Raw genomic sequence first — 26936 nt, forward strand, 5'->3', positions numbered from 1 at the left:
TAAAAAAAATGGCCAGCTGATTTTAACAAGAATATAGTCATCCACCAAGACAATGCAATGCCACATATTAAAGATAATGACGATGATTTTGTCAAAATTGCACAATCAGATAAAACCGACGTTAATGATAAAACCGAGGAAGATAAATACGCAGCAATCCTGTCGGGTCCTCCTCCAATTTCGCTGGATCTTCGAAAACTATTTTTTTTGGTTTTATCCCCATAGTTTTCGCCTTCATCTCGGTCTCCACCGATTTCACTCGATCCAGAGTGTCTTCAACAATTAAGTCCTTAAATTTATCATACTTGAGATAAGCATCGACGATTTCTTTGAGATTTATCGGAGGAGAGGGCTGAATCTCAGAGTCATATTGCATGCTCGGTGCTGAATCTTGAATAATTTGGGATTCCATTATAAAAGCTAATTGAACATCGGGGTTAATTTGAGAGAGAAAACAAGGAAGAAGAAGATTGATTTACCCAGGAAAAAAGGAAGAAGAAGATTGAGCAGCGTGTTAGCGTGTTTGAGCGGTGTGTTTGATGAGAAAGAAAAGTAAGTGATGAAATTAGGTTTAGGAGAGAGAACTGATTATGTGCGATGAGTTGAGTAATTAGTAAGTGGGTGTAATAAAATAATGTTATATAACATTATTATAATATATAAATTTTACTATTTTAGGTAATGTAAAGAATTGGTGAGACGTCCCAAAAAGGAAAGTGTAAAGAATTGAACGGGACGGAGGGAGTAATACTTTTAAAAATTTTGACTAATGATAAAGTGATATTTTTGATACAAATTTTCAAATAAGTGACTCATTTGAGTTAATTTTGTAATCAGTGACTTAATTGATATATTTGAATGCAATGCACTAATTGGTGTACTTGATAATTAAAGAAAGGATTTTTGCCATTAGCACATGCTAATCACCAAATTGTATAATTTTGGAGTGTTTTGATTGATTTTACTTGTTGCAAATGTAGGAGTCTACCATAATTGATAATTATTGAGTAATTAAAATAAGTTAAAATTATAAAAAATTGTACTTAACCGGCGGTCCACACAAAAATCGTTAAAAGAAAGAATGAAAAGTGAAGTAAAAAGAGGAAGACAATGAACAGTGCCACGTAACCGAGTTGAGGAGCCACATGTCGTTCTCGCGACTTGTTTCTCTTTTCACTTCAACTCACTCTACTCACACTACACACATATTTAATCTCTATTTATTTCTTTTTATTTAATCATTTTTATACTTTCTCTCTCTAGAAATCCAGATCCTCTTTCCATTCTCTTCTTCGTCTAGAGAGAGAAATAGTCTAGTATATACTTCGCTCTCCTGCATCTGTTTCGGATCCTATATCGGGTCGGATCCGAGCTTCATCCGGAGCTTCTCTGACCGATCGATGCACTGTAATTTAAATATTGTTCCAGTTAATATTTGTTTTTAAATATATGCTGTTATTGAAGTTTGTTCTAATTTTTATCGAAATGTGTGTTTTTGCGGTTGGCTGATCTAAGTGTCTGAGAGTGCGATCCTGATTTGCTCATGTAAATTTCTGTTTTTTAGATATAAGTGTATAGTTAACTGTAGTTTTGTAATTAGTTAAATTTGTTTTAAACATTGTTTGATCAAATATCTGATAGAGTTTCGAGTTGATGTTTCGGAGTTCAAATGTAAATTTAGGGCATTATCGTTTTTGTTTTGAGAACTTCCGTTATGACTTTATTAATTACGTGCAGTGCAGATAGCAACGTCTCGTAGAATCAAAGTTTTAATCGGTTGAAAATAAGTGTATTACAAATTTACAACAGAACTTAAAAGTGAAAACTGAAGAGTAATAGTTTTAAATTACTCCAGAACGAAAAATAGAAACTTTATTTGTTTGCCTTTCTACGTGGTTGTTGGCCCTTTCTTAACACAATTTGAGAGTAAATGACCAGAACCAGAATGACACGTTTAGGAAAGATGGCCAGTTATTGCACCTGCGTATCACATCCACACTTGAAATGTGTAATAGTTTTATTTACTTTCAACACTTGTAAGGCATGATATTAATGAACCATTACCCGCTTAATGCTCTCGTGATAACTTTTCTAGATTCAGGAATAGAGAGATTGGCATACATTTAAGTTCGTATTTTATACTGACGAAGTGATTAGATGGTATATGCATTTATGTCAAGGATGTTTCTAGAAATATTGCAGTTGCTATTGCTGTTTAATTGTATGATGTCATGGGTTTAATTGTTGGCTTCATTATGGCGTATAACAGTGCCGGCGTGCGGACTTGGGCTATTAAACAGAAGGTGGAGATATTAGATGGTATGCAGCATTTGCCTAAGGTCTGTGCTTCTTCAAATTGGGCATATATTGGCAGCACAATCAAGGGAAGAGTTCAACTTAGCTTCATTACAAGGAGTTTGATTAAAGCTAAAAGCCCAAAAGACTTGCGGAATTGCCACTATACGACTTCCAGAAAGATGATGATGGAAATGAGTGAAGCTTCTAGAAATGATCCAGTCTCTAACCCCTTACCTGAAAAGGACGACAAAGCTACCTATGCTAGTGGAAGCTCGAAGAGGTGATTGGGCTTATGATTTTATAAAATTTTTTCAACTAAGATTATTCGTTTAGACTAGTATAGGTTTTTAAATTTCTTGTCCTGGACTATGAAGCAACCATTTAAATAAAAAAACAAAAACACTTTAACTAATCCTTTTACATTGTATTCATCTTTATACAGTTGGTTGGATTTACAAAACTTTCTGAATATTAACTTGTACGGGTCTTTTCTTGGCGAGACTTTAGTTATCTATGTGCTGTATGTTTCTTGTACACTGCATTTTATGTATGGGATTCACAGCAGAACTAAATCAATTAATATAATAGAAATATGCTATCGCTGAAATGTTATGAGATTATTCCTACTATATCTTTGTGATTTTGTTACCTCTTTACTACTGCGTGTTTGAATCATTTAATTTATGAAATCTTTAATGAATAAATAAAGGAAAATGATCAAATGGGTATCTCGCGAGAAGCTAGAGCAAGGATAACAAGCTCAATTTTTGCTGACTAAAAACAAGCAAAATGTTTATAAGCAGCACCAAGATTACGGAAAAATCAGTCATTTTTTGATTATACTAAGCTATTAGCTATATAGAATGATTATATATACTAATCATCAGTGTAAATATGTGATCATATATGAGTGTTGTATGAATATTAAGACGGAGATGAAAAAAGTGATTTAGATGTGCACTTCTTTGTTACTTCGACTTTTACTTATTATAGACTCTGAATTTATGTGCTGATTTTAGTTGTGTTGTCATTAATCATAATATAGTTTTGCTTATGAATGTCTTATTATCTATAAAATTATGATGTTTTAGATTATATACCATAATTTATGTATATCTACTTGTCTTCGATGAATTTGCGCGCTGCGCATTGCGCTTATGCTCCAGAGGCCTTTGCGTTTCGGCGCGCGTTGCGCGTTTAATAACACTGGTTGTGATAATGTAATATTTAAAGTATTTCATCCAATTAGAGGTAGTAAACAAAGCGCATACAGGGTATTGCTCTACATAGTATAAAGACATAAATTATTAAGATAAAGAACTTCTATTTTGAAATATACATTTAAGAAAATGACAAGTGCTTAATGTGCTCGGTTATAGATTTTCCACATGTAATAAGCAAGTGACTTTTAGTTGTTTGTAAGCTTACATAATTTTTTTGAGGTCTATATATTTGTAAAATTAGTACCTTTTGTAGAATCAAACTCTGTAGAGAAAGGCGAAAGCAAATAGTGAAGTCGGAGGCGTTCTTAGTTTCTTTTAAGGGGAAACATGTGGTGGCGTGGGGTTGAATTTTTATTATATGGTACGGGGGTGTGTATATATTGTATAAGCAGAAATAGATCTCTCTTTGATATGTTTCTGGATGGTGTCTTAATGTCTTTACTAATTGTTCACATGGATACCTTACTCATTAAAATATTTATTATAATGTTTATATTGTTCTAACCTGCTTCAGTTGTATATGTTCGATTGGATGATCAGAAGATACTTATTTCAATTTGATGGTTTCTGTTTTTTTTTTAAAATAATTGTGTAGGTTTTCATGTTTAGTAGGAGTTTTACTTAATGTGTTGTGCTAATGGCAGTGAAGACGGGGCACTGAGCTGTGGGTATTCAAGTTTCAGAGGGAAAAGGCCTAGCATGGAGGATTTCTATGATGTTAAGATTTCCAAAATTGACGGAACAACAGTTTGCCTCTTTGGGATATTTGATGGTTAGGTTCTCATGTCACGTGTCCCTCTATATATGAGTTGTTTTAAATATGAGCTGTATGCTCGGGCAACTTATGTGTAATGTTTCTATCTTGAGTATAAACTTAATTAAAGACTTGTTCCTGGAAGTCATTACAATTCATAAAATAGCGTATTCTACTGAAGAACTTAACTCTTGTAAAGATTGCTGTTTTCGTTAACATTGATTCAGGTATTTTCTGACATGGTAAAGGCCTACATAGTTATATATTGCATGCAAAAATATAAATTTGTGATGTAAATGCAGAAATATTAAATTGTGAGTCGTGACGGTTTTGATTCCAATTTGGCATGGCAGTATCAGACACAAGGCGTGTGGAAGAGAGAAATTAACTAATTAGAAGTCTAACTTTGGTAATATTAGTAATTGTAATAACCATTGTATTGGCACTACTATACCGTTATCGTACACATTTAGAAAGTAGCGCTGCCCTTTGGATGGCTTCCATTATGGGCTGAGCATTAGATACTTCGGCCTACTGGCCAAGGGGTTCAGTTTAGTGCTAGTGAGTATAGTGGTGAAGTACGCGAGGGAACACCTTTAGTGGCTTAATACTCTCCCCTAATGCGATCTCCAAAATATATTTCAAGCAGCACTGGACAATGTAAAATGCAGAACAATGACCTGTGGAGCACCTTTTTAAAACCAGAATCTCCTATTAATAATTTATGGCTATTATCATGACTTGTGTTTTTCAGTATAATTTAAGTTTTATTTTTTTTTAGTGGAAGGGGATTATAAATAAAGGAATAATATTTGATCGTCCAACTTTAGTATATTTGGATGTCCCCTTTGTGAGGTATTTAACTTTTATCTTAATGAAGACTGAAGTACATAAAAAGGCATTTGCCACCTAGATTTGGATATCATCTCAGTCAATAGTAACATGTTTTAAATTCGTGCCTTTCATTTACTGTAAAACAGTAATTCTGCTTGGTTAGTAATGAAAATAGTTTAATCTGCTTCATTTAGATTTTAGTACCGCCTCATCCCCTAGTTCGTGTCCTGCTTCTATCCGTACTCTGCACGAATTGTTTCCATATTTTTAGTAAAACAAAATAGAAATTTCTCTTTCTTCCCCTTTGTATTAATATAAGTTTACTGGATGCTACAGGTCATGGAGGCTCACGAGCAGCTGAGTTTTTAAAGAATCATCTGTTTAATAGTCTCCTGAAACATCCAGATTTTTTCACGAACACAAGATTGGCTATAAGTAAGCCCAAGTTTATAATAGTAACTTTGCAACCAGTCCTGTAGATTGCTCTGTTTTTGGTGTTCTGAAAGTATGACTTTTAGCCAGTTCAACATTTAGTTATTACTTATTAGTTAATACAGAAATCTTTGTCTTTATTTCCTATTGCAATGTCTTCTGCTTGTGCGCAAGTAGTTTACCTTACAAGCTGTAATTTACAGGCCAAACATATCAGCAGATTGACAAGGATTTTCTGGAATCTGTGAAGGATACTTTCCGGGATGATGGATCCACGGCTTCAACAGCTGTTCTAGTTGGAAATCATCTCTACGTTGCAAATGTTGGAGATTCAAGGACCGTCATATCAAAGTCTGGGCAAGGTACTTGAAATAACTTTACGTTTATATTATTACATAATATTCTTTGAGAATTGCCTATGAGTTTCTTGAGTTGAATATTGTTGTTTCCGTATGATGCTTACAGTTACAATTTTAAACACTAGAAAGATTTTGACCTACATATGCGCCAGCGAGAAAAAGGATGCATTTAATTATTATAAATTGCTAATCTCCTTGCTCATAAATTATTATATGAAAAATCATTTTGTCACTATATGTTTGGGAAAACAATAACATGCATTGGATTAAATTACAAATTCATCACGATGTAAAATTTGACTTACATCCTCCTCTGAGAAGAAGGTTGTACTTTAAATATAGAGTTGATAATATACTTGCACATAAACCTTTGGATTGTGGACCCTCGTGGGGAATTAGGAAAGCATCAAATGAAGTAAAAGTGATGAACAGAAAGAGCTATACCTTAGGCCGGGATCGGTCAAGCCTGGGAATTGTGACATTGATAAAGTGAAGGTTCGGATGTCGACATTTTGAATTCTGTTGGATAGTAGTGGTGTTCAGGCTTCTCTTTGATAGTTTTTATCTGATCCAAACCATAAAGATATAGATAGCATACTTGGCCCAGGTTAGGTTTTCTTAAAATGTGAGACTAGTGTTACTTGTTTCTTCCTAATATTGGTGTCTCAGGGGACCTCATACTGAACACTTTTTTTTATCTCACTAGTCAACTCTGCTGTACATTTGTCTTAATGTAAGAGGACTCTGCAATGAAATGCAGTGGAATTTTACCCAGTCCGTAAAACAGCCCTGATATACATAAATACAGAGAGTCCTGTATTTCATGTTTCTACTATGTTTACTGCTTTGTGGGTACTTGGTTGCGTTACTTTGGTTTTGTATAACTTGAAAAGTATAGAAGGTTATTTGTGCTCGCTCCCTCAATAGCTGTGTTAAAATAATGAATTTCATTTTATCTCTGCTGCAGCAATCCCCCTTTCTGAGGATCACAAGCCGAACAGAAGTGATGAGCGGAAGAGAATCGAGGATGCTGGTGGTGTCGTGATGTGGGCCGGTAAATTTTTCTATGATGGTCTTTTTTATTACCTCTAGTGAAATTACAATGTTCCTTTATCTCGTAAATCCAGCAGGCAACAATTGTAAGAGCTGGTGTTGTTTTTGCTTTGAGCAAACTCTATGTCATGAAGTCTTATTTATTTAAAGTTGTTTTTTCATGAAGAAATATTGTTTTTTTTATGTGATGAATTTGCACCAGCTAAAAGAGTGTGTGCATTAACTGTTCTTGCTTAGTAGCTATGCATTATTTTTGAGACTGTTGCCTTTTCTTTTCCAAGTTTTTAGGGTTCGTAGAATCATCTATACTGATCATAGCACCATGTCTATTTTAATTGTACATATCTAAGCAGCCAATATGACTCTTGCCATTTGTCTTATTTAAGAGGTTGTGCAGCCTGTCAAATTACATTTTGGTTTTTGCTTTGGGCCTTTGGCAAACTCTAAACCACACCCTCAGAAACCATCTGTATAAGAGAACTCCAGTCTATGGGATCTCAAAAACGTAGAAGTATCATCAGGAGACTCCCCATGGCTAATTAATATAAATAAATCCAAAATGAATTTACATTTATATTTAGAGTTTTAGTAATAAATTTTCTGCTACCAGGCACTTGGAGAGTTGGTGGAGTTTTAGCAATGTCCCGAGCATTTGGAAATCGCATGCTAAAGCAGTTTGTAGTGGCAGAGCCGGACATTCAGGTAGATCATATAACTAATACATAGTGTTGGAAATTTAGTTTCTGCAACTAATAAGTTGTTGATTAAAAATGCATTTTCCTGTTTGAGTTGGCTTCTTGTTTTTCATTTTTCCATTTTGTTAATCGCCTCTTTGTAATATACTGTAGAAGCTGGAAATTGAACATGCCTCCTTGTGTTTTCAATCAACATTAGTGATTTGCAGACATAAGACATCTGAAATAAATCTAAATCGCAAATTTATTATTGTTGTTGAAGAGAGCTTACCATGGTTGTCACGTCGATAAGTCTAGTCGAGTCGATGGAGGTCTAGCTTGTCGACTAGTCGAATAGTCGTGGACTAGTCGACAAATTAATAATAATTGATTTAATAATATATAATAATATATATCTTATATACGTGGCTTTCCACAATAGAAGTCTAACATTATCATACTCATATGTATATCAATCACAAAATAGATATGTTAAACACAAACATATCTATTTTCCCTTGTATATACTTGCATAGATAAGCTGACTAAACAAATCTATAAACAGATTATACTACATGTATATTCAGTTTTAATCAATTTATACATACATAAGCACACCCACATAAAGATATATAAGTTGAAATTAGCATGTTGATTATTGCTATGTTGAGTAGGTTTTTAATTTTTTTTTCGTTTTAAATTATGATTGTATTTTTTGCACTAGTCGACCGACTAGTCGATAAGTCGACCGATAAGTCGACTTGACAATTTGCAAGTCGAGCTCTCCAGTCGACTTTCTCAAACCGACTAGTCGACTAGTTCTCTCCAGTCGACTTTCTCAAACCGACTCGACTAGTTGCAACTAGTCGACCGCCGTGACAACAATGGAGCTTACACATTTAGATGTGTTTACACAGATTTGCATAGACACGTAATACGGCCATAAATCTGTTTATGTATGAACTCATGAAACCGTATCAAGTACAACATTCAAAATCTGCCATAAACATGCGCCAGTGAAATACCAGCAAAGGTTGTTTATCAATCTTTGGTTTCAGCACTTAAAACACTTTATAGTATATTCGTCGTCTTCAACTTCTTTCTAGGGCTTCATTCATTTGTCAGTTTCCATAGCTCAAAAGTCCATCAAGAAATTATCTGCTTTGTTTACAAAGATTTTGGATTTGCTCATAATGGGTATTAGGAGTTAGGACAGTAGTTGTATCAAGTTCTGCAAATCCTTCATTTCTCAGCAAATCCTTCTATATGCCACATTATGATTTGATATCTCAAAATTTTAATGGAGTCTTATTCATCTCCGAGAATCAACAATTGGACAAGGGCATTGTGTTGTACACTTTATAAGAGTGTCAATCTTTGGTGGTTGTGGAAAGTCATCTGAATTTGAAATAATTTTCGCATCTCAGATTCTGAGTCAAGTCTGGACAGGGAATTTACATGAAAATGGTAGTATCCTAAACCTCAAGTTACCGCCTCTTTTGAAAATTACATGCATTGTCATTTAAATTGTTTTAAAAACACTAGTTGCGGATAGATAGACTCTGGAGGCCTGCTACGCATAAAGCCTGGAGGCAACCTATGCACATTAAAGCAGTTACCCTGCACTAAGTGACAGTTGGGCTTTTCTTATCTCATCCCGCCCTCCCACTCAATCACTTCATTCTTCATCTATCTACATATTATGGTTTCTCTGTCCCACTATGATCAATTACTCCAGCAAGATTAATTTTTCTTTTTGAGATTGATATATGTAGAAATATGTTTCTATATATGTTCTACGTATTTAAGAAAAAAATTGAATTTGCTTTTTGGCACCTCATTTCTACTGTATATCAATGAATAGTGAAAATGCTTAGATGTGTTCATTAGCATGAATGTTAAGAAAGCTATTCTCAGGTAAAAAGTATTTTGTTTGCTTACCTATTGAATTTGATATGTTATAGTTTTACAGATTGACCATTTGGCATTCTTTACCTGAACCTCTTTTGTCGATGTCAAACTTTTCATTACTGTATTAAGTTCTCCAGTGAACTCGTCTAATGCTTTGAACCAATTTTCTTCTAGGATCAGGAGATCAATGAAGAAATTGAACTGCTTGTCCTTGCAAGTGATGGACTTTGGGACGTTGTACCTAATGAGGTATATACCATTACAGATGAATCCAAATATTTTTTCTAATTAGTTAATACGGTACTATTAGTTGTCTAGAAGGCCAACAGCCAAGAGTGTTGGAAATTAAGTATATATCATTATAAATGAATGCAAAATTACAAATGTATTTATTCCTAATTAGTAAGACAATATTAGATATCTAATCTAGAAGGCTAATAGCCAAGGGTATTGAAATTTAGATGTTTGTTTAGAGATGCAGAGCTGTCTTGTCATGTGAACACAAAATAAATGGAGTTCAAAATGTCTGGACATTGAGCCTTCTGCCCTTCTTGCCTTAGATATGTCGCAGGCCCTGATCAGCAGATAAATAATGTTCAGAGCTCAGTTTGAGGTCGACTATGGGTGTGTTAATAGCTAATTAGCTATAACCCTCATAAAATTCACTCCACACTTGGCCACTTGGGTTTGAGATTTTATTTACTCTTTTTTTCATTGGATAGGCTTTGTTGTTTTGTCTTCTTTAACCTATGAAACCTAAGAAAGGATAAAGTAGATATTTCTTTCCAACTCCTACTCTGTGAAATGTGTCGTGTAATGTTTGTTTTTGCTAAGTAAAACTGTTCTTAAAAACCTTCAAGTTACTATTGTGTTTCATATGAACTTAAATAAACATATAGAAACTGTTTTTTTAGTGTCAATTAAGCAACATCAATATAGTCATACAGTCTGCTGCAGAACGAGGTTCAGTAGAACTCAACGCATGGCTTCGGAAACACAGTCTGCTACAGAACGAGGTGGATTAAACAACAGTCATACAGTATGTATGACTATATTGCAGCAGACTGTATGACTATATGTGAAGGCCGAGGTGGATCATCATTTGTTGGTACTGTGGTCTGGAATCTCACTGAAAAAGGAAAAAACCACCTCTTCCTGTAAAGACACTGTAATGTGTATTACTGATCTTATCACCTAAAGAACTGGTTTAAGCTGCATTATTAGTTGTGTATAAAGATACCTCTGGAATAGTTTTGTTAGTAGGAGGTAAAGTTTAATAGAAACTCTACCTCTATGCCATTGCCATGATTTTATATAGTTGATGCAGTGTGCAGTGTTAGAGAAACTAAATCCAATTCTTGTATATGCTACATTGATGCCACCTCATGATGTCAGGATGCTGTTTCACTTGCTACTACTGAAGAAGAACCTGAAGCTGCAGCGCTTAAACTGGTAGACACTGCTTTCACTCGCGGCAGTGCTGATAATATCACATGCATTGTCGTGAAGTTTCACCATGAGAAATCGGAGCCTGTCGACCACAAGTGATCGAAAAACTAGGTTATCAATTTATCTTAAATCTATACCATTTCAGACTGGATCTCCATCTGCAGTTGCACTACACCCAATAATGAATGCCGTGCAAAAAGCTGGGGTCTGTTACAGTTTTTTTTATGCTTTTATACCAAAGGAACAAAGAACCTTTGTACATGTTCTTCTCCCTGTAGCATTTCTGGATCATTAGCTTTTAAATCATAAAGATTAATGGTTTTACTTGTATCAGTTGCGCTGTGACCTGCAGACTTGAGTTGTAGACCCAAGTCATGTTTCTTGCATTCTCGCTTTTATTACCAAACCTTTGGGTCTTAAATTTCTGCAGGGAAGTATCTTCCAGTGCTTTCTGGATGATGATGGAATACTAAATTAGTACAAAAATTGTACATGACGTGATTTGGTAGCTGTTTTGAGTTTCATTATCTGAGTTTTGGTTAAACAACCATATGCTACATTTTTGTATTCAACCCATAATTATAGTGCAGGTATCAGATTATAGAATGGACTGCCATTTAGCCCAAAACTAAAATAACACAGGCAGCCTTAATACAAAACCTTCACCATTAGCATGACTAATGTGGGGGCACAACATGAAGTACATAAACTCAAAAGGACAACTGTGTATCTAATAACCAAAGTTTGTATACAAATATGATGGCATGTGTAAGTAGTATCTTTATTTAAGTGTTCATAATCCACAAACACACTTGCTCTGTTTTTAATGTCATATCACCTGGCCTTGAAGATTCTGTAGTTGCAGAATGCAGACTGTGGAATGTGGATAAAAACACGTTTCAGATCAGTAGTGAGGAATATAGATATGGGAGAGAACAGTTTCTCTTTTTATCATTTTTTTTTACAATTTAACAAAAACTCTCACATATCTTTCGAAAGTTAATAAATTTCATAGTATCATCAGTCATATCTCATAGATATTTGAAAAAGATTAATAAATTTTGACTTTTTAAAAATGATAGTTATTCATAAACAAAAGTTTTTACAAATTTAAAACTTTCAATAAATACCAACAAAATTTCAAATAATTTTAGAAAATCCTTCTCCCTTCAGAGAAACAGAAAAAGACAATAATAACCGGAGTTAAAATTTAACCATGGTTAAGTGTATACAGGATACTCAACCAAAGTAAGAGTTAAAATTTAATCATGGTTAAATTTATACAGATGCACAACCAAAATGAGAGTTAAAATTTAACCATGGTTAGGTTAATACACACAATTGCACACATACCCAATACTTTAATATTTCTCATATCACAATCCTTCTTTCTTAGGTCAGTCTCTCCAAAAGAGGGTTTTATATTCACCCCCAAAAATATTAAAAATTTGATCTTTCATCTTCTTCTTTAATTTGGTGGGAAACAAAGCTCAGCTACTAGCTCAACAAGGCGATTAAATCCACTTTTCCCAGGTATTTAATTTCTTTAAATTCTGTATGCAGACATTTTGGGCAATGCTTGTGCTGGTAAATCTAGGGTTTCGATTTTGAAACATGAATTTTTGAATTTAGGTGTTTTTACATGAATTCTTGAAAACCCATTTCGTGTTTTCTTTGTTTTGTTGTGTCATTTATTGTATGGCCTTGAATTTCGGGAGATATAGTTGTTTTTATTGTTGTGCAACATCTTTGTAGCTCCTCTGTGTGTGTGTAAGAGAGGGAGTAAGGAGAGAGAGAGGGGGGGGTAAGAGAGAGTGAGGAGGGAGAGAGAGAGAGAGAGAGAGAGAGAGAGAGAGAGATAGAGAGAGAGAGAGAGATAACTCGGCTCTGTTTTGATCTACAAGTTATTGAATGAATTTATGTTAAATTTGTTGTGATAATTGAGTCTTTAACATTTGTATTTGAGATTTGAAGTTGGGTTTGTATTATTAATGCTAAATGATTTTTTACTGGATGGAGATTTAATTACGCCTTCCATGTTTAGACGGATATCAAACAATTAACATTTAGTGTATGTGATAGTTTTTAAGAGTGTAGAAGAAAATTTAGGCCTTTATGATGTGATCCGGAGATTGAATGTTGTGATGTGGTAATTGAATTTTGTTTCAGTTAATGTTAGATATATTAGGTGCTCAGGAATCTTGATAAATGAGTGTTTATATTGTTAAGGCGGGACATAATATAGTTCCATGCGTTAAGCGAATAGCATGTAGCCGTGGAACTTTATTAATATGCTGTTGGTGCTGAGACAATTATCAAAATAAAGTGAAATACTGTCTTCTTGGTTTTCCAAACTTTTTCAATTCATTAAGTTTGTATTGTGATTAAATGAGGTTTAGAGACAGAAGAGTTGAATTCATAAATAGTAGCATATTCTCACAAAACCAGGTGGCATTTTAGAATTCACATAGCAAGATTCAGCTACAGTAACTTAAATGATATTGTGTTGATCACATGTGACTTTTGTTCTTGTTTGTTGAGTTGTTTTACTTTTGAATATCATATAATCAGCCATTTTTTCACTTGGTAGCAATCATTCAATTTTTTCTTAAGCAGTCATATTAAATTGGTTTTGGTGGATGTTGTGAATCAGGTAATCAATGAGTGTTACCTATTGATCTGAAAAGTGGGCAAATCTTAGCTTTTACTTTTAATACCTTTGGCATATTTTTAGCTGGTTTCTTTATCTCTTTACAGCAAGCTGAAAAGAAATAGAATCAGGTCTACGTTGATAATCAGTTTTGGAAATTATGGAATGCAACAAAGATGAGGCAGTACGGGCACAAACAATTGCTGAGAAAAAATTCAAGGACAAGGACATTGCTGGTGCAAAAAAATTTGCCTTAAAGGCCCAAACTCTGTATCCTTCTCTTGATGGTATTTCTCAAATGTTAAGCACGTTTGATGTTCATATTGCAGCAGAGAACAGAGTAAGTGGTGAAGTGGACTGGTATGCAGTACTAGGTTTAAATCCAACAGCTGATGATGATACAGTAAGGAAACAGTATCGGAAGTTGGCCCTCTTGCTACACCCTGATAAAAACAAGTCTGTTGGTGCAGAGGGCGCATTTAAGTTTATATCAGAGGCATGGAGTTTGTTATCTGACAAGGGGAAGAGGTTAGCTTATAACCAAAGGAGGAGCACTATAGGATCACAACAGAGAGTGCAGACACAACCTCAAAGGCCATATTCAGCTTCAAATTCAAATGGAGTTGGTAATTTTGCAAATAGGGCACCTTTACAGCCAACAACTCAGAGGAATTCTGTTCCCCCTAGGACCTTTCGAAGACCTGATGCCTTTTGGACTATCTGCAACCATTGCAAGATGCAGTACGAGTACTTGAGAGTACACATTGACACCCCCATCACTTGTCCTACTTGTCATAAAGTTTTTAAGGCTGTAGAGGTTGTGCCACCAGTTCACTCATCTTCTCAGCAATCTAATTTGAATCAGAGGAATCATGTCCCTATTAGCAATACTGGAAGAAACACTGCAGCCACAGAAAATATAGGACATGGAGGGTCTGCAGGTCCTAATTCATCTATGCATACAAACTTCAATTGGAGTGCTAATCCTACTATGGCTGGAACTGTTAAGGCTGATCCTTTCATTGCAGCTAAGGCATCAAATGTTTATCAGCAGGCAAAGTCTACATTGAAGAGGGAACATGAAAACTCACAGTCTTCTGCTTTAAAGGGAGAAGCCTCCTCTAAAAGAAGAGTTCTACATAGTGATTTTGGAGACAAGTCTACATTTCAAATGCACATGGAAAATAGTAAAAATAGCAAGGGAAATATATCTGGACTGCAGGGGTTTGCGGGTTTCAATATTAGGCCAAAAAGCACCAGAGAATTGACTCCTCTTGAAAACCGAAAAATGCTGACAGAGAAAGCTTTGGCAGAGATCCGTAAGAAGCAGAGTGAATGGAAGTTAGAGGCTCTTAATATGGATGCAGCGAAGAAGAAGAAGGTGGAAGAAAGGAGAGAAGAAGAAATGAAATTTGCCACGAAGTATTGTACACTGTCGAGTGCACAGTCAAATGGTATGGGCAAGTCTTCCACGACCAAGAGGAATCTCAGCGGCAATTCTGCTGATGATGAAAAGAGGGAGGTCCCTGTACTGTCAATGAACGTCCCAGATCCTGATTTTCATGATTTTGACAAAGATAGGACGGAAATGTCATTTGAAGATAATCAAATCTGGGCTGCATATGATGATGATGATGGCATGCCTCGGTTCTATGCTTTTGTTCAAAAGGTTATCTCCCATAAGCCATTTAAATTGAGGTTTAGTTGGCTTGCCTCTAAATCCAACAGTGAGTTTGGGTCAATGGAGTGGGTGAGTTCTGGTTTTGCCAAAAGCTGCGGGGAACTTAGGATTGTGAAATACGAGGTCAGCAAGTCTTTAAATTTATTCTCACACAAGGTTAAGTGGACGAAGGGTGCACGTGGGGTAATTCAAATACTTCCACAGAAAGGAGACATTTGGGCTCTCTATAGAAATTGGGCCAGTGACTGGAATGAGCATACACCTGATGAAGTAATTCACCAGTACGACATGGTGGAGGTGCTTGATGACTACAATGAGGAAAAAGGCATTTCAGTAAGCCCTCTGGTCAAAGTTGTGGGCTTCAGGACAGTATTTCGTCCCCATCACAGCAAGAAAATGACAATACCAAAAGAAGAGATGTTCCGTTTCTCTCATCAGGTTCCAAACCATGTGCTTACAGGACAAGAAGGACCAAATGCTCCAAAAGGTTGCCAGGAGCTAGATCCAGCAGCTACTCCTATAGAGCTTCTTCAGGTGATCAACGAAGTTGAAGTTCCTGCAGTGGAGACCAATGGGCACGCGAGTAAAGAGATATTGCTGAATGCTTCAGGGATCAGTGTGATATGAAAGTACTGAGGCTGCCCTCAGATATGTTTGGTCAAAATCAAGGGACCTAAAGTGGCCCTATATACAAAAGTTACTCGGAGAAATAGTCAAATCAGCTTTGTTATATATTCTATTCGAAGATTATCGACGACGATACATATACTAATGTTTTTGGGTTTTACCTTCCAATCCAGGACTCGTAATGAGCAAAAATATTCAATCCTCCTGTTGATGTTTTCTGATGGGTAAGTGGATAAAACTCAAAATTCAAATTCTTGGATAGACATTTCTTTTGGAAATTGATAAATGACATACATTCAAGTCATTATCCTCTTTTGGTAGCAATGTAGCTAGTTCATGAAGTTGAATACATTTTCCTTTGTCCTGGAACTTGAAAATACATTTGTTGGTTTTAAGATGCATGACTTTTGTTTCTTGAATTGCTTGCTTGTTATTGTTTTCAAAGCAGTCCTATCTGGGTTTTGTATGTTTAGACATGGCAATGCTTTGTGGCAGTGTGTTCTATCTCTCCTAACAGTTGTGATTCAGTTCTAACATTTACATGACAGGCTAGCATGAATAAAGAACATGCTCTAATAATCTGTCAACAGGAAATGTGTATCGTTTTGTTTTTTTAGAAAATATGTTTACAAAATTATCAGATTAAAGGGGGTAAAGTCAAAATTACAATTTGCAATTATTGACAATGGATTTGTTTAAGGATCATTGAACTTTTATTATTGTTCACAAATATTTTGTTTGAAGGAGTACAATAATTAATGAGATCAATATTGAATATTAAAATCAGGTCTTTAGTTTTTGTATGTATTGTTCAATCGAATTTTCTAACATGTGCCCATGACATATGATGAGCGCAAAAATTTATAAATTAAAATCATTTTGATTGGTTCGCTTTTTTTATTTTTAGTAGTGGCATATACAATTCACCAATTAAAATGGTCAAAATTTATAAATTTTTGCGATTATTGTATGTTCATGGGAAAATGGTAGATAAAAAAAATTCGTAAAAATTAATCGAATTTTAAAGACTGGTTAAAGGAGAATACCACACTGGATGTGTTTAGTCAAAAACGGATCAATTTCTAAGTTATTCTTATGCATAGTGGCAACATGATCTTTGTTATATAAATATGTTCTATGAAGAACACCGACTGTTTTAAACTTGAATTTTACCAGCTAACATTTCTTTTGGATAAATTTGAAGAATTTACAGGATTGGGAGTGAATGCTCTGAACTTAAATATTAGCAGCAAATTTTGTTATCTGTAAGTTTGAAATTTTTTCGGGAGATATTGGCTCCCGAATTGCTCAACTTACACGAGCACTAGCTTTGCAACAAAGTTCCAAACAACGAAAAAAAGAAATGGCTATGAGATGTGTATCATTATCGCGAAGATTTCTAGTCGACGACTAGTCCTTACTAATTGACGCTAGGAGGGCCTCGAAACCCAACTAGTCGATGCGAAGATACTCACCGCGAAGGATTTCGAAACCCGACTTATCACTAGTTATCGCGAAGGTACTGTGGTCGGTGCCCGACTTGGGATGATCATGGTGTACCATGACTCGGTCCAACTCATGACATTACATAAGAGAGATGTAGATGAAAATTATATTAAGTTTAATAACTTTGCTTAATATTTATCATGCTTATGTTTAATTTACTTGCACATGTTTGATATTTGGAATATAAATGTTATTATATGGTAATTATGCTTATTTGAGCTTACTATTCTTTTATTTCTTATTTTAAATCGTGAAATTGACATGTTTAGTTATTTTATATATTAAATCTAGCAACTATACAACAAACACTTTCTCAATTTTTTACGACTGGTCAAACGATTTGTCGACTAGTCTTCTCAAAAATACTTGGGCGTATCAGGCGCGACTTCACGCCACAATAACACAATATACAGCATGCAAACTGAAACAATACTAGCTGAAGTTTTAAATTTCCATAGCAAGCTTAAGCTACTACAACATGATTGATATCGTGTTACTCACATGTTACTTTGTTCTTATTCTTTCAGCTGTTATTCTTTTGGGTTATCATATAATCAGTCATTTTATTATTTAATGCCAATCATTTGATTTTTTAAACAATCCTAATTTAATGGTTTATTTTGGGGGTGTTCTGCATCAGGTCTACATTTGATTTTTTGATTTTTTTTATTGTAAATTGAAATTGATAATTAGTTCAGTTATGAAATATTTCAATAAAGATGAAGCCGTACGGGCACAAAAAATTGCTAAAAATAAATTCAAGGATAGAGATATTGCTGGTGCAAAGGTTTTTGCATTTAAGGCCCAAAATTTGTATCCTCCACTTGAGGGTGTTTCCAAAATGTTGAGCACATTTGATGTTTATATTGCAGCAGAGAAGCGAGTAAATGGTGAAATGGACTGGTATGGAATACTAGGTTTAACTTCAACAGCTGATGATGAAACAATAAGGAAACAGTATCGAAAATTGTCTCGCTTGCGACACAAGTCAGTTGGTGCAAATGGTGCATTCAAGTTTTATCTCAGAGGCTTGGAGTTTGTTATCTGACAAGACGAAGAGGTTAGCTTATGATCAGTGGAGGAGCACTATAGGACTTCAACAGAGAGTGCAGGCACAACCTCAAAAGCCCTATTCAGCTTCGAATTCCAATGGTACTGGTAATTCTACATATAGAGTATCTGTAAAGCCAACAACACATAGGGAAACTGTTCCTCCTCCACCCTCTCGACGATCACCTCAGAGGAATCCTGTTCCCCTGCGCGTTCAAAGAACTGATTCCTGTTGGACTATCTGTAGTCATTGCAAAATGCAGTACTAGCACTTAAAAGTATATCTGTAGAGGTTGTGCCACCAGTTAATTCAGTTTACTTATCTTCTCCGCAATCTAAAAAAATCTGGAGGAATCACACTGCTACACTTCAGCCACAGAAATTATAAGGAGGGTCCACAGGTCCTAAATCAGCTCAGGATACAGATTTTCACTAAGGTGCTTATTACCGTACTATGGATGGAACTGTTAAGGCTGAACAGTTTGTTGCAGCAAAGGCATAAAAAGTTTATCAACAGGAAAAGTCTAGATTGAAGAGGTCACAGGAATCTACTTCAAAGGGAGAAGCCTTCAACTCAAATGCCCACCGAAAATAGTAGAAATAGCAACGAATTAATATCCAGACAACAGGGTTTTGTAGGTGTTAATAGTAGGCCAGAAGGAACTAGAAAAATGACGCATCTTGAAACCTGTAAAATGCTAACAGAGAGAGGTTTGACTGAGATCTGTACGAAGATGGATGAATGGAAGTCGGAAGCTCTTATGATGGCTGCAGCGAAGGTGAAGAAAGGAGATAAGAAGAAATGAAATCCACTACCAAGTGTTCTGCAATTTCGAGTGCACAGTCAAATGATATCTGATAACTCCGGTGAGCGGGCGGCTCCGTCCGACAGCGTTCCTGGATCTTCTGTGCGGGGGTGAGGTGTAGCTGCTGGTTGGGCGCTTGCAAAACAACACCGGAAGGGGGGTTTGGCTCCCACGGCGCCTCCGGTGTGAGAATAAGAACAGGTTTTGGAGAAGATGAGGGTATATATGTTTATGTAATTTAGAGGCTGCTGTGTATGTGTGTTTATATGTGATGGCTGCTGTATGTTTTTGAGTGTATGTGAGTGTGTGAGTGCAAGAGAAATTATTTTCCAACCCCTAAACCCTTCAGTCTTGGGGGTATATATAGCCCCAAGGTAGGGTTTAGGGGTAGTTACCTCTAAATCTGGGCCGTTGGATCTTGGGAGTGGAGGACGCCTGACTTGGGCAGATTGCTTACACGTGTCCAGGGGAGGACCACCTCCAGAGTGTCCTAACGGCCTCTGACACGCGCCGTGTTTGTCTGGTGTGTTGGTTGTTGATAGCTGTCATAGTCACGTGCCCACGTACCCCTCCTTGGCGGGTTGTGGGATGTGATGCGTCTGCTGAGACCTCTCTCACTGTGGTTTTGGCCCCGATCCGGATCCAGGTATGCAGGCGGATTCAGATCCGGGAAGTAGGGTAGACCCGGGTCTGGGCTCCTATGTTTGATTGGCCTGGGAGAGGGGGGTCTTAGCAGGTCGGTTGAGCCTGACCCCTTTAGTTTAGGTTGACTCCTGCCCGGGTCTCTTATGCCCTATCAATATCTGCAAGTCTTCCACGACCAATAGAAATGACAAAATTGCGAAGAATTTTAGTGGCAATTGTGCTGAAGATGGAAAGAGTGATGTCCCTTAACTGTCGATGAACATCCTGGATCCTGCTTTTCACGATTTTGATGAGGATAGGACAGAAATGTCATTGGAAGATAATCAAATCTGGGCTACATATGATGATGATGATGATGATGATTGCATGCCTCGGTTCTATGCTTTTGTCCAAAAACGTAATCTCCAAGAGTCCATTGAAATTGAGGTGTAGTTGGCTTGCCTCAAAAAACAACAGTGAGTTTCAATATGCATGTTCTTTTGCGTCCTTTTTTACTTTGATTATTTAATGGTAATTATTCTTTTTTCTCTTACCAAGTCAATTTATTTTCCCAATAGTTTATATTTTTTTTCAAGCAACCAATACGCTATTCTCAAATAATCATCTACTTCAAATTTATCAATCAAATATTGACAAGAAAAAGGTGTTAATTTGAAGTTATGAACCAGGACAGCAACAGCAGCACCTACACAACTCCTACATACATAACTCAAAATTACTCCTACATAAAATGTGACTGCCCCTGAAATGTTCAGAAATTATCGTTTACTTAAATGTGAACCGTCTGCATGCTTCTCATGTATCAATGTATGCCTTTTATATGTTAAGCTTTCATATACACGTTTCAAAAAGATATTATGACATAATGTAAATCTGTCTTTGTTTTTTACTTTTGAGGAATCTAACATACTCAAAATTTATGTTACTAGAAAAAAATTTGAACATAACTTTGAGTTTTATGCAACCACTTACAAAAAGATTAAGTTTGAGCTAAAATTCAGGTACTTTTTAATTAAATTTTATTTGAATTGGAAAGTTAAATTTATTTTATGTTAAATTTTTATGAATTGTGACCATGACACACAAATGTACAACCCACAATTTTGATAAGCCTACGAAACCTCCTAACATCAAAAAGATGAAAAGCTTATTAAGCTAGCTCAATTAGAAAAAAACAAGCCTAGAATGAAATTTCCATTTACAATTTGATTAGATGAGTTAAAATGAGGATAAAAACAAATAATAAAACTAAGTATTGTAATACTCCTTCCCTCTTTTTTTAGTTGTCCTCTTTTGAGTCAACTTGACCCTTTAATTGAAATTTCAGTATATGATATTTTTTTTTAAAAAAAATATATTATTAAAAAGTATAATTAATTAATTTTATTAAATAATTAATTTTTTCTAAAATAATAAACAAATAAATTTTAATATTTGGTTAAAAGTTAGTCCGGTGAGAGGGAGTATTTGGTATTGATTTATCATGTAACCGTAATATCGCATGCATCCCTCCTTACTAAGAATGTTTTGATTATAAATCCTCACTTCAACTTCAACATTGGGACAAGAAAATACATTTATATTATAAATTGTTTATTTAAAATATGTTTGAATATAAAAATACTGTGAATATAATCTAACATATTTTTTTAAAATACCAGTCACTAATTTTTTTAATTGTATGAAATCAGGAAAGTTGAGTCAAAATATTAATTTGACCCTACAAAATTGATATAGCACTACTTTGAAATTATTTATAATTTTATGCATCGTTTAAATTGAAAGTAGATATATAAGTGATAATTTTAATTTTAAATTAAAGCTATAATTTTTACTTTGATTTACAATCGGAAATTGTTGTACAAGATACGTGTTTTTTTTTGCTAAATTGTACAAAATATATGTTACTTGCATTTTTAAATTCCTCGTCCAACTCCCAAACTCAAAGCAAAAATGCTAGTTGCATGTCTTACCTGAAATGCCCTTTCTAGCTAGGACCTAGTTATAGCAGTCTGGTTACTACCTGTGATTTGTCAGTCAAACTCTGCATCTCAAATTACTACAGTATCTTGATCAAGCAGACAAAGAGTATCATTGAATTTTCCTTAAAATGCGTATATACTCAGCTAAGACTTATTAAACGAGAATTAAAACAATGAAAATGCACTTTCAAAGTTTGAAACATGTTTATTTATATACTTGTAAATTTCCAGGTACAAAATGAAGGTACACACATAATTAATGAGAGTTTTAAATAGCTGGTAAATCCAATTAACTCATGCCATCTGTTGATTTTCTTTATCTTGAAAAAAATAGTAAAGCTGCTGCACTGGTACATTAGAGCAGCCACAATGGTGGCCATTTCACTGCCTCGGTCCACGTAAAGTGATCTGGGCAACACTTTTATCATTTTATTGAATGAGGGAAAAGAAGTTGTGACCGGGGTGGTGGCCTTACCCACTTGACATGCTTTTTCATTTTTTATTAACTGAATTAACAGGCCAGTGGAACAATGTTACTTTATCGGTTCTGTTTTTTATTTTATCACCTACATGCCTATGACTTATTAACGGTAATAATTTTACTTCTATATATACCTAATATTCATATCAATCTCATTCATATTCTCTACTTCTCTAAAACTTTTATTTTTTCACTCAAAAGATGAACCCAAACAATCTCCCTCCTACAAATTCTCAAAATCCAAACCCTCAATTTTCATATCCATATCCAAATTCTTATTTTCCAAACTCACAAAATTTTAATTTTAATTCTCAAACTCCAAATTCTCAATATCAATTTTCACATTCCCAGAATTCTCAATTTCCATTTCCATACCCTCAAAATTCTTCATATCAGTTTCCATTTCCACCATTTTCGAGTTCACAATTTGAAAGCCAACAATCACCTACTAGTTTCGAAAATTCTCCACGTTCACAAGTACCTGCTTTTAATAACGACAACAATTTTGATCTAAATAACGATTTTGAGGAAAGTGAAGATATACGTGAAATTACTGGCCCGTGGAAATGAGTTGAAGATAAACTCTTAATAAGTGCATGGTTGAATATATCGACTGATCCACTAGTTGTTACTGATAAAAAAGGTGAAGCATTTTGGGACCGTATCAAGCAATATTGCGAAGAAGATAATCCCGGTGTAATCAAGAGAGGGGTTGTCGCTATGAGAAAAAGGTAGCAAAGAATAAATGAAGGTGCTTAAAAATTTGGAGCGTGTTATGACGACGCTCGACGAAATTCTTGGAGTGGTTCAAACTTGGATAATATAAATGAGAAAGCTCATGAAACTCATTTGAAGATATATAAAAAGAAGTCTAATTTTGAACCGCATTACTTTGAGCTTCGTAGACAGCCCAAGTGGAGAACCCCTTCAAGTACTGATAGTTCAAAAAGAACTAAACTAAGCAATTCTGGAGCTTACTAATCATCGGGAAATAACGATACGCCAACAAATGAGGATGTTCAATCTCCTATTCGTCCGAAAGGTACAAAAACGGCTAAAAGAAATAGAAGGGAATGTTCATGAGTGGTCACAAAGGAGTAACAACTATTTTACTTGAAGCGGTTGTTTCATCTGATCTATGGATATGACATGCTTTTTTCGGAGTTGCTGGATCAAATAATGACATAAATGTTTTAGATCGATCACCAGTATTTGATGATGTGCTACAGGGTCGTACTCCAGAGGTAAATTATACTATCAATGACAATAATTATAGTATGGGATATTACCTAACAGATGGAATATATCTTGAATGGGCAACATTCGTCAAAACAATACCACGCCCACAAAGTGAAAAAAGAAAATTATTTTCAAAATATCAAGAAAGTCAGCGAAAAGATGTCGAACGGGCATTTGGTGTGTTACAATCTCATTTCGCGATTGTACGTGGTACTGCATGCTTTTGGGACAAAGGAGATCTTGGAAGAATTATGAGAGCATTTATCATAATATATAATATGATAGTTGAAGACGAGAGGGACACATACGCCACTCAATTTGATCCCTTACCAATTTATGATGATGCAACAAATTATTTATCTCAACCAGATTTAGGCGAGGAACCCTTTCTGCCTTATGAGACGTATATTCAAAATACTATACAGATGCGTGATAAAAGGGCACATCGTCAATTACGAAATGATTTGGTTGATCATATCTCGCAGTTTCACAATAATTGTTAAATTTTTCATATTGTAATATTTTTAATTTAATGATTTCTTGTTTGATGTTTTTAATGTAATATTTTTTTTTAATTTTTTTTAATATTATGATGTATTTTAATTATGGAACATATTTTTATTTTGATAATATTTTTAAAATTATTTAATTTAATTATTAAAATTAAACATTATTCATCAAACTAAAATAAATTTGAAATAACATTTTATATTATATATAATACAATAAACTTAAAGGTCCAAAAGTGGACACCATTGGACCAACCGGGCCATTTGCTTCTCGTCCCCATTTCAACTCACGTGGCATACAGGTGGTTGGGAGAAAAAGTGGGAAACGTCCTAACCATTGTGGGTGCTCTTAACTTTTCATTTTTGTGTTTCATATGGGGAACATAAGAAATCTCAAGAAAATCAATATATTGTTCAATTAAGAAAAGCATAAAGGATGATACTGATCAATTTCTGTTCTGTTCTGGTGCATTAAATTTCGAATGAGCCTTTTAATAATTTTTGTACTTGACCCTACACTAACAGCTAGCTAGCATTCTTCTATTGTGCACCATTGAGGAGTTACAATTTATACACCCGGATATAGATGTACATTATAACATTCAATAGAAAATAAATACTAAAACTGAGAGAGGGTGATAGACTGAGTGTGAGAAGTGAAGGTGAGTTGGTTCGGAGAGGTCTGTGTGCTCATCCTTTCTATTTAAGGCACCGATGCATTTTCTTGAATTTGTAAGACATACATTTAGCATAAAATTTATATCTATATATTTAATGAATTGTATACCTTTGGAATCTAGCATATGTTGTATAACTCTAGTCTAACTTTGGTGTAAGCGGATGTAAGATATAAATCAAAATTGTTTGATAGATTAATTTCTTGTTACACTTGATATTTTTGAAAACAGTACATATCTTTTGCTAATTCATTTTCAACTTATTTTATTCTTCTAATTTATAATATTTTGACTTTTTTGTTAGTTTTAAATTATCAATTTTTTATAATTTTAATTTTGTTAGTAGTATCAAATTGTTAATTTTATATAAGAGTTTGCATTAGTAATTCCTCATGTTCAATGTCTAATTTTAAGGAATTGAGAGCTAGTACTATATTTTAAGTTTTCAGTTTCCAAAACATTTAGATATTCTGAATCATTTTCAATGATTTTCCAAATTATACATTTTCAACCTTCATAGATAAATACATTTTGAACCTAAATTTCTTCATTTTTCTATGGTCTTGTATTATTATTTTTATATAGGAGTGTTGTGAAAGAAAAATATATCAAAATTTTTTATTTATTAGCAGAAAGAATATGTACAAAAATGAAGCCTAAAAATCTTCCTTTTTCTATGGTAACTGATATTGTATAATTGTTTTTTATAGGACTAATGTCTTGAGCACTTTAAAAGAAAATTTGTATTTGTAATTTTTTTAGCCCAGTGACTTTCCAATATATATATGCATGCTTTACTTTACTCTGTTTTATAATGTGATCTACAGGTTTTCAATCTACAAGTGAAGGAGATCATGTTAAATTCGATTTCGTGCTTGCTGATCAGTATGTTGAATGTACATGTCTGCATTACAGCAAGTTCAGGGAGATAAACGTAATACAAAATAGTTATATGATCTCATCAGGAGACTATGTGGGGTACCAAACTGATGGAGAAAAAAGCGGCTCTAATTTCTTGCAATCCAGGGATTCTCATTTTGTGATCAAAGGAATCAAGGAACAAGAATTTGAGTCTTTCAGGAAAATAGGATCACAATATTTCGATCATGTAGCTGGACAACAAACATGTCTTAACAAGACCTGGGGAGTCTATAAACTTGTGGCATATGGGTAAGTCTCCTATTTTCTTGTTACAGAAAAGATAAGGATTCCTGATGCCGGAAACCCCTGTATATACGACATTAAGGGAATAGAGATGAGAAGAAAAAAATCGGTCTCTAGTACGGGTTTTGATGAAAGTTTTCTAGGAGAGATGTTGGATGAATGTGTTTCCTTTAACAAAGCTAGTACAGAAAAATATCTATTCCTCTCTTATTCTCGAAGTGAAGTACAGTTGGGTATATAACAAAGAAATACAACAGATCTCCTATAATCTAGAACTAGAATCAGAGAACGAGAGTGACGATGTGGATAAAGACGAGGAATCTGTGTCAGCAACAGGTGCCCACTCTATATTCTGAGAACAAGACTGATAAGAGGCAAACATTTTTATGTATGGAAATGTATTTTCATAAAAAAGAACATCAAGAGAGGTGTATATATTCGATGTGACTGGATCAAAGCATAAATGAACATAATACTGTGTTGAAAAACCGAGATATACACATGGCGTGGATCGAGGTTGTAACTTTGAACTAGCATACGGTTTAAGCCACGGGTAACATAAACACCCAAATACACGAATAGTGTCGTAATTAGGGGGTTGTGCAAAAAGACACTGATATGGAGACACATTTCCATTAATCTGAGTGGTAAGTCTATTGATGAGATAGGTTGCTTGACGACATGCAAATGACCAGAACACTGAAGGAAGGTGAGGTTGATGTAGTAAAGTACGGGCAGTTTCAATAATATGGCGTCGTGTCAATGAAGGCGAGATTGGAAACATGGCGCTGAAATATAGCCTTTGGCAAAGGTTTCGTCAAAGCATCAGCGACCTGATCAACATATTATACATGTGTGACATCAACTAATTTTCTCTGAACTTGGTCCCTAACGAAATGAAAATCAATAGCAACATGCTTCATACGGCTATG

General features: G+C 34.8%; 3 protein-coding genes across 7 annotated transcripts; all 3 read left to right on the plus strand.

Moving 5' to 3' along the window:
- The first annotated feature begins 1065 nt into the window (after nt 1-1065).
- Nucleotides 1066-11317, plus strand: LOC141690345 (putative protein phosphatase 2C 76). 4 transcript variants are annotated; one of them, XM_074495135.1, is made up of 9 exons: nt 1066-1407; nt 2270-2578; nt 4166-4293; nt 5446-5544; nt 5745-5903; nt 6868-6954; nt 7564-7655; nt 9713-9787; nt 10012-10888. In XM_074495135.1, the coding sequence occupies exons 2-9, from the start codon at nt 2322-2324 to the stop codon at nt 10096-10098; spliced, it is 984 nt and encodes a 327-aa protein (XP_074351236.1). In that variant the 5' UTR covers nt 1066-1407; nt 2270-2321; the 3' UTR covers nt 10099-10888. The 4 variants fall into 4 exon arrangements, with proteins under 4 accessions (XP_074351236.1, XP_074351234.1, XP_074351233.1 ...); XM_074495133.1 differs by lacking the exon at nt 10012-10888 and adding an exon at nt 10934-11317 and having other exon boundaries at nt 1068-1427; XM_074495132.1 differs by lacking the exon at nt 10012-10888 and adding an exon at nt 10934-11317 and having other exon boundaries at nt 1069-1407.
- A 1046-nt stretch (nt 11318-12363) lies between these two features.
- Nucleotides 12364-16364, plus strand: LOC141689813 (uncharacterized). 2 transcript variants are annotated; one of them, XM_074494226.1, is made up of 2 exons: nt 12364-12520; nt 13745-16364. In XM_074494226.1, exon 2 carries the CDS (start codon nt 13798-13800, stop codon nt 15943-15945), a length of 2148 nt encoding a protein of 715 aa, XP_074350327.1. In that variant the 5' UTR covers nt 12364-12520; nt 13745-13797; the 3' UTR covers nt 15946-16364. The 2 variants fall into 2 exon arrangements, with proteins under 2 accessions (XP_074350327.1, XP_074350328.1); XM_074494227.1 differs by having other exon boundaries at nt 12368-12520; nt 13641-16364.
- A 3843-nt stretch (nt 16365-20207) lies between these two features.
- Nucleotides 20208-24157, plus strand: LOC141691957 (uncharacterized). Its single transcript, XM_074496703.1, has 2 exons — nt 20208-20349; nt 23613-24157. Exons 1-2 carry the CDS (start codon nt 20208-20210, stop codon nt 24155-24157), a joined length of 687 nt encoding a protein of 228 aa, XP_074352804.1.
- The last annotated feature ends 2779 nt before the right edge of the window (nt 24158-26936 follow it).

Source organism: Apium graveolens, chromosome 10, assembly GCF_009905375.1.
Source record: "Apium graveolens cultivar Ventura chromosome 10, ASM990537v1, whole genome shotgun sequence".
NCBI lineage: Eukaryota > Viridiplantae > Streptophyta > Magnoliopsida > Apiales > Apiaceae > Apium > Apium graveolens.

What these genes read in the sequence shown, in the direction of transcription:
- LOC141690345 (XM_074495133.1), top strand. Translation starts at nt 2,322, where the DNA reads ATGCAGCATTTGCCTAAGGTCTGTGCTTCTTCAAATTGGGCATATATT. An exon ending in CATATCAAAGTCTGGGCAAG is followed by an intron (nt 5,904 to 6,867) that starts GTACTTGAAATA and finishes TCTCTGCTGCAG; the next exon opens with CAATCCCCCTTTCTGAGGAT. An exon ending in TGGTGTCGTGATGTGGGCCG is followed by an intron (nt 6,955 to 7,563) that starts GTAAATTTTTCT and finishes TTCTGCTACCAG; the next exon opens with GCACTTGGAGAGTTGGTGGA.
- LOC141689813 (XM_074494226.1), top strand. Translation starts at nt 13,798, where the DNA reads ATGGAATGCAACAAAGATGAGGCAGTACGGGCACAAACAATTGCTGAG.
- LOC141691957 (XM_074496703.1), top strand. Translation starts at nt 20,208, where the DNA reads ATGAACATCCTGGATCCTGCTTTTCACGATTTTGATGAGGATAGGACA. An exon ending in CTATGCTTTTGTCCAAAAAC is followed by an intron (nt 20,350 to 23,612) that starts GTAATCTCCAAG and finishes TAAATGTTTTAG; the next exon opens with ATCGATCACCAGTATTTGAT.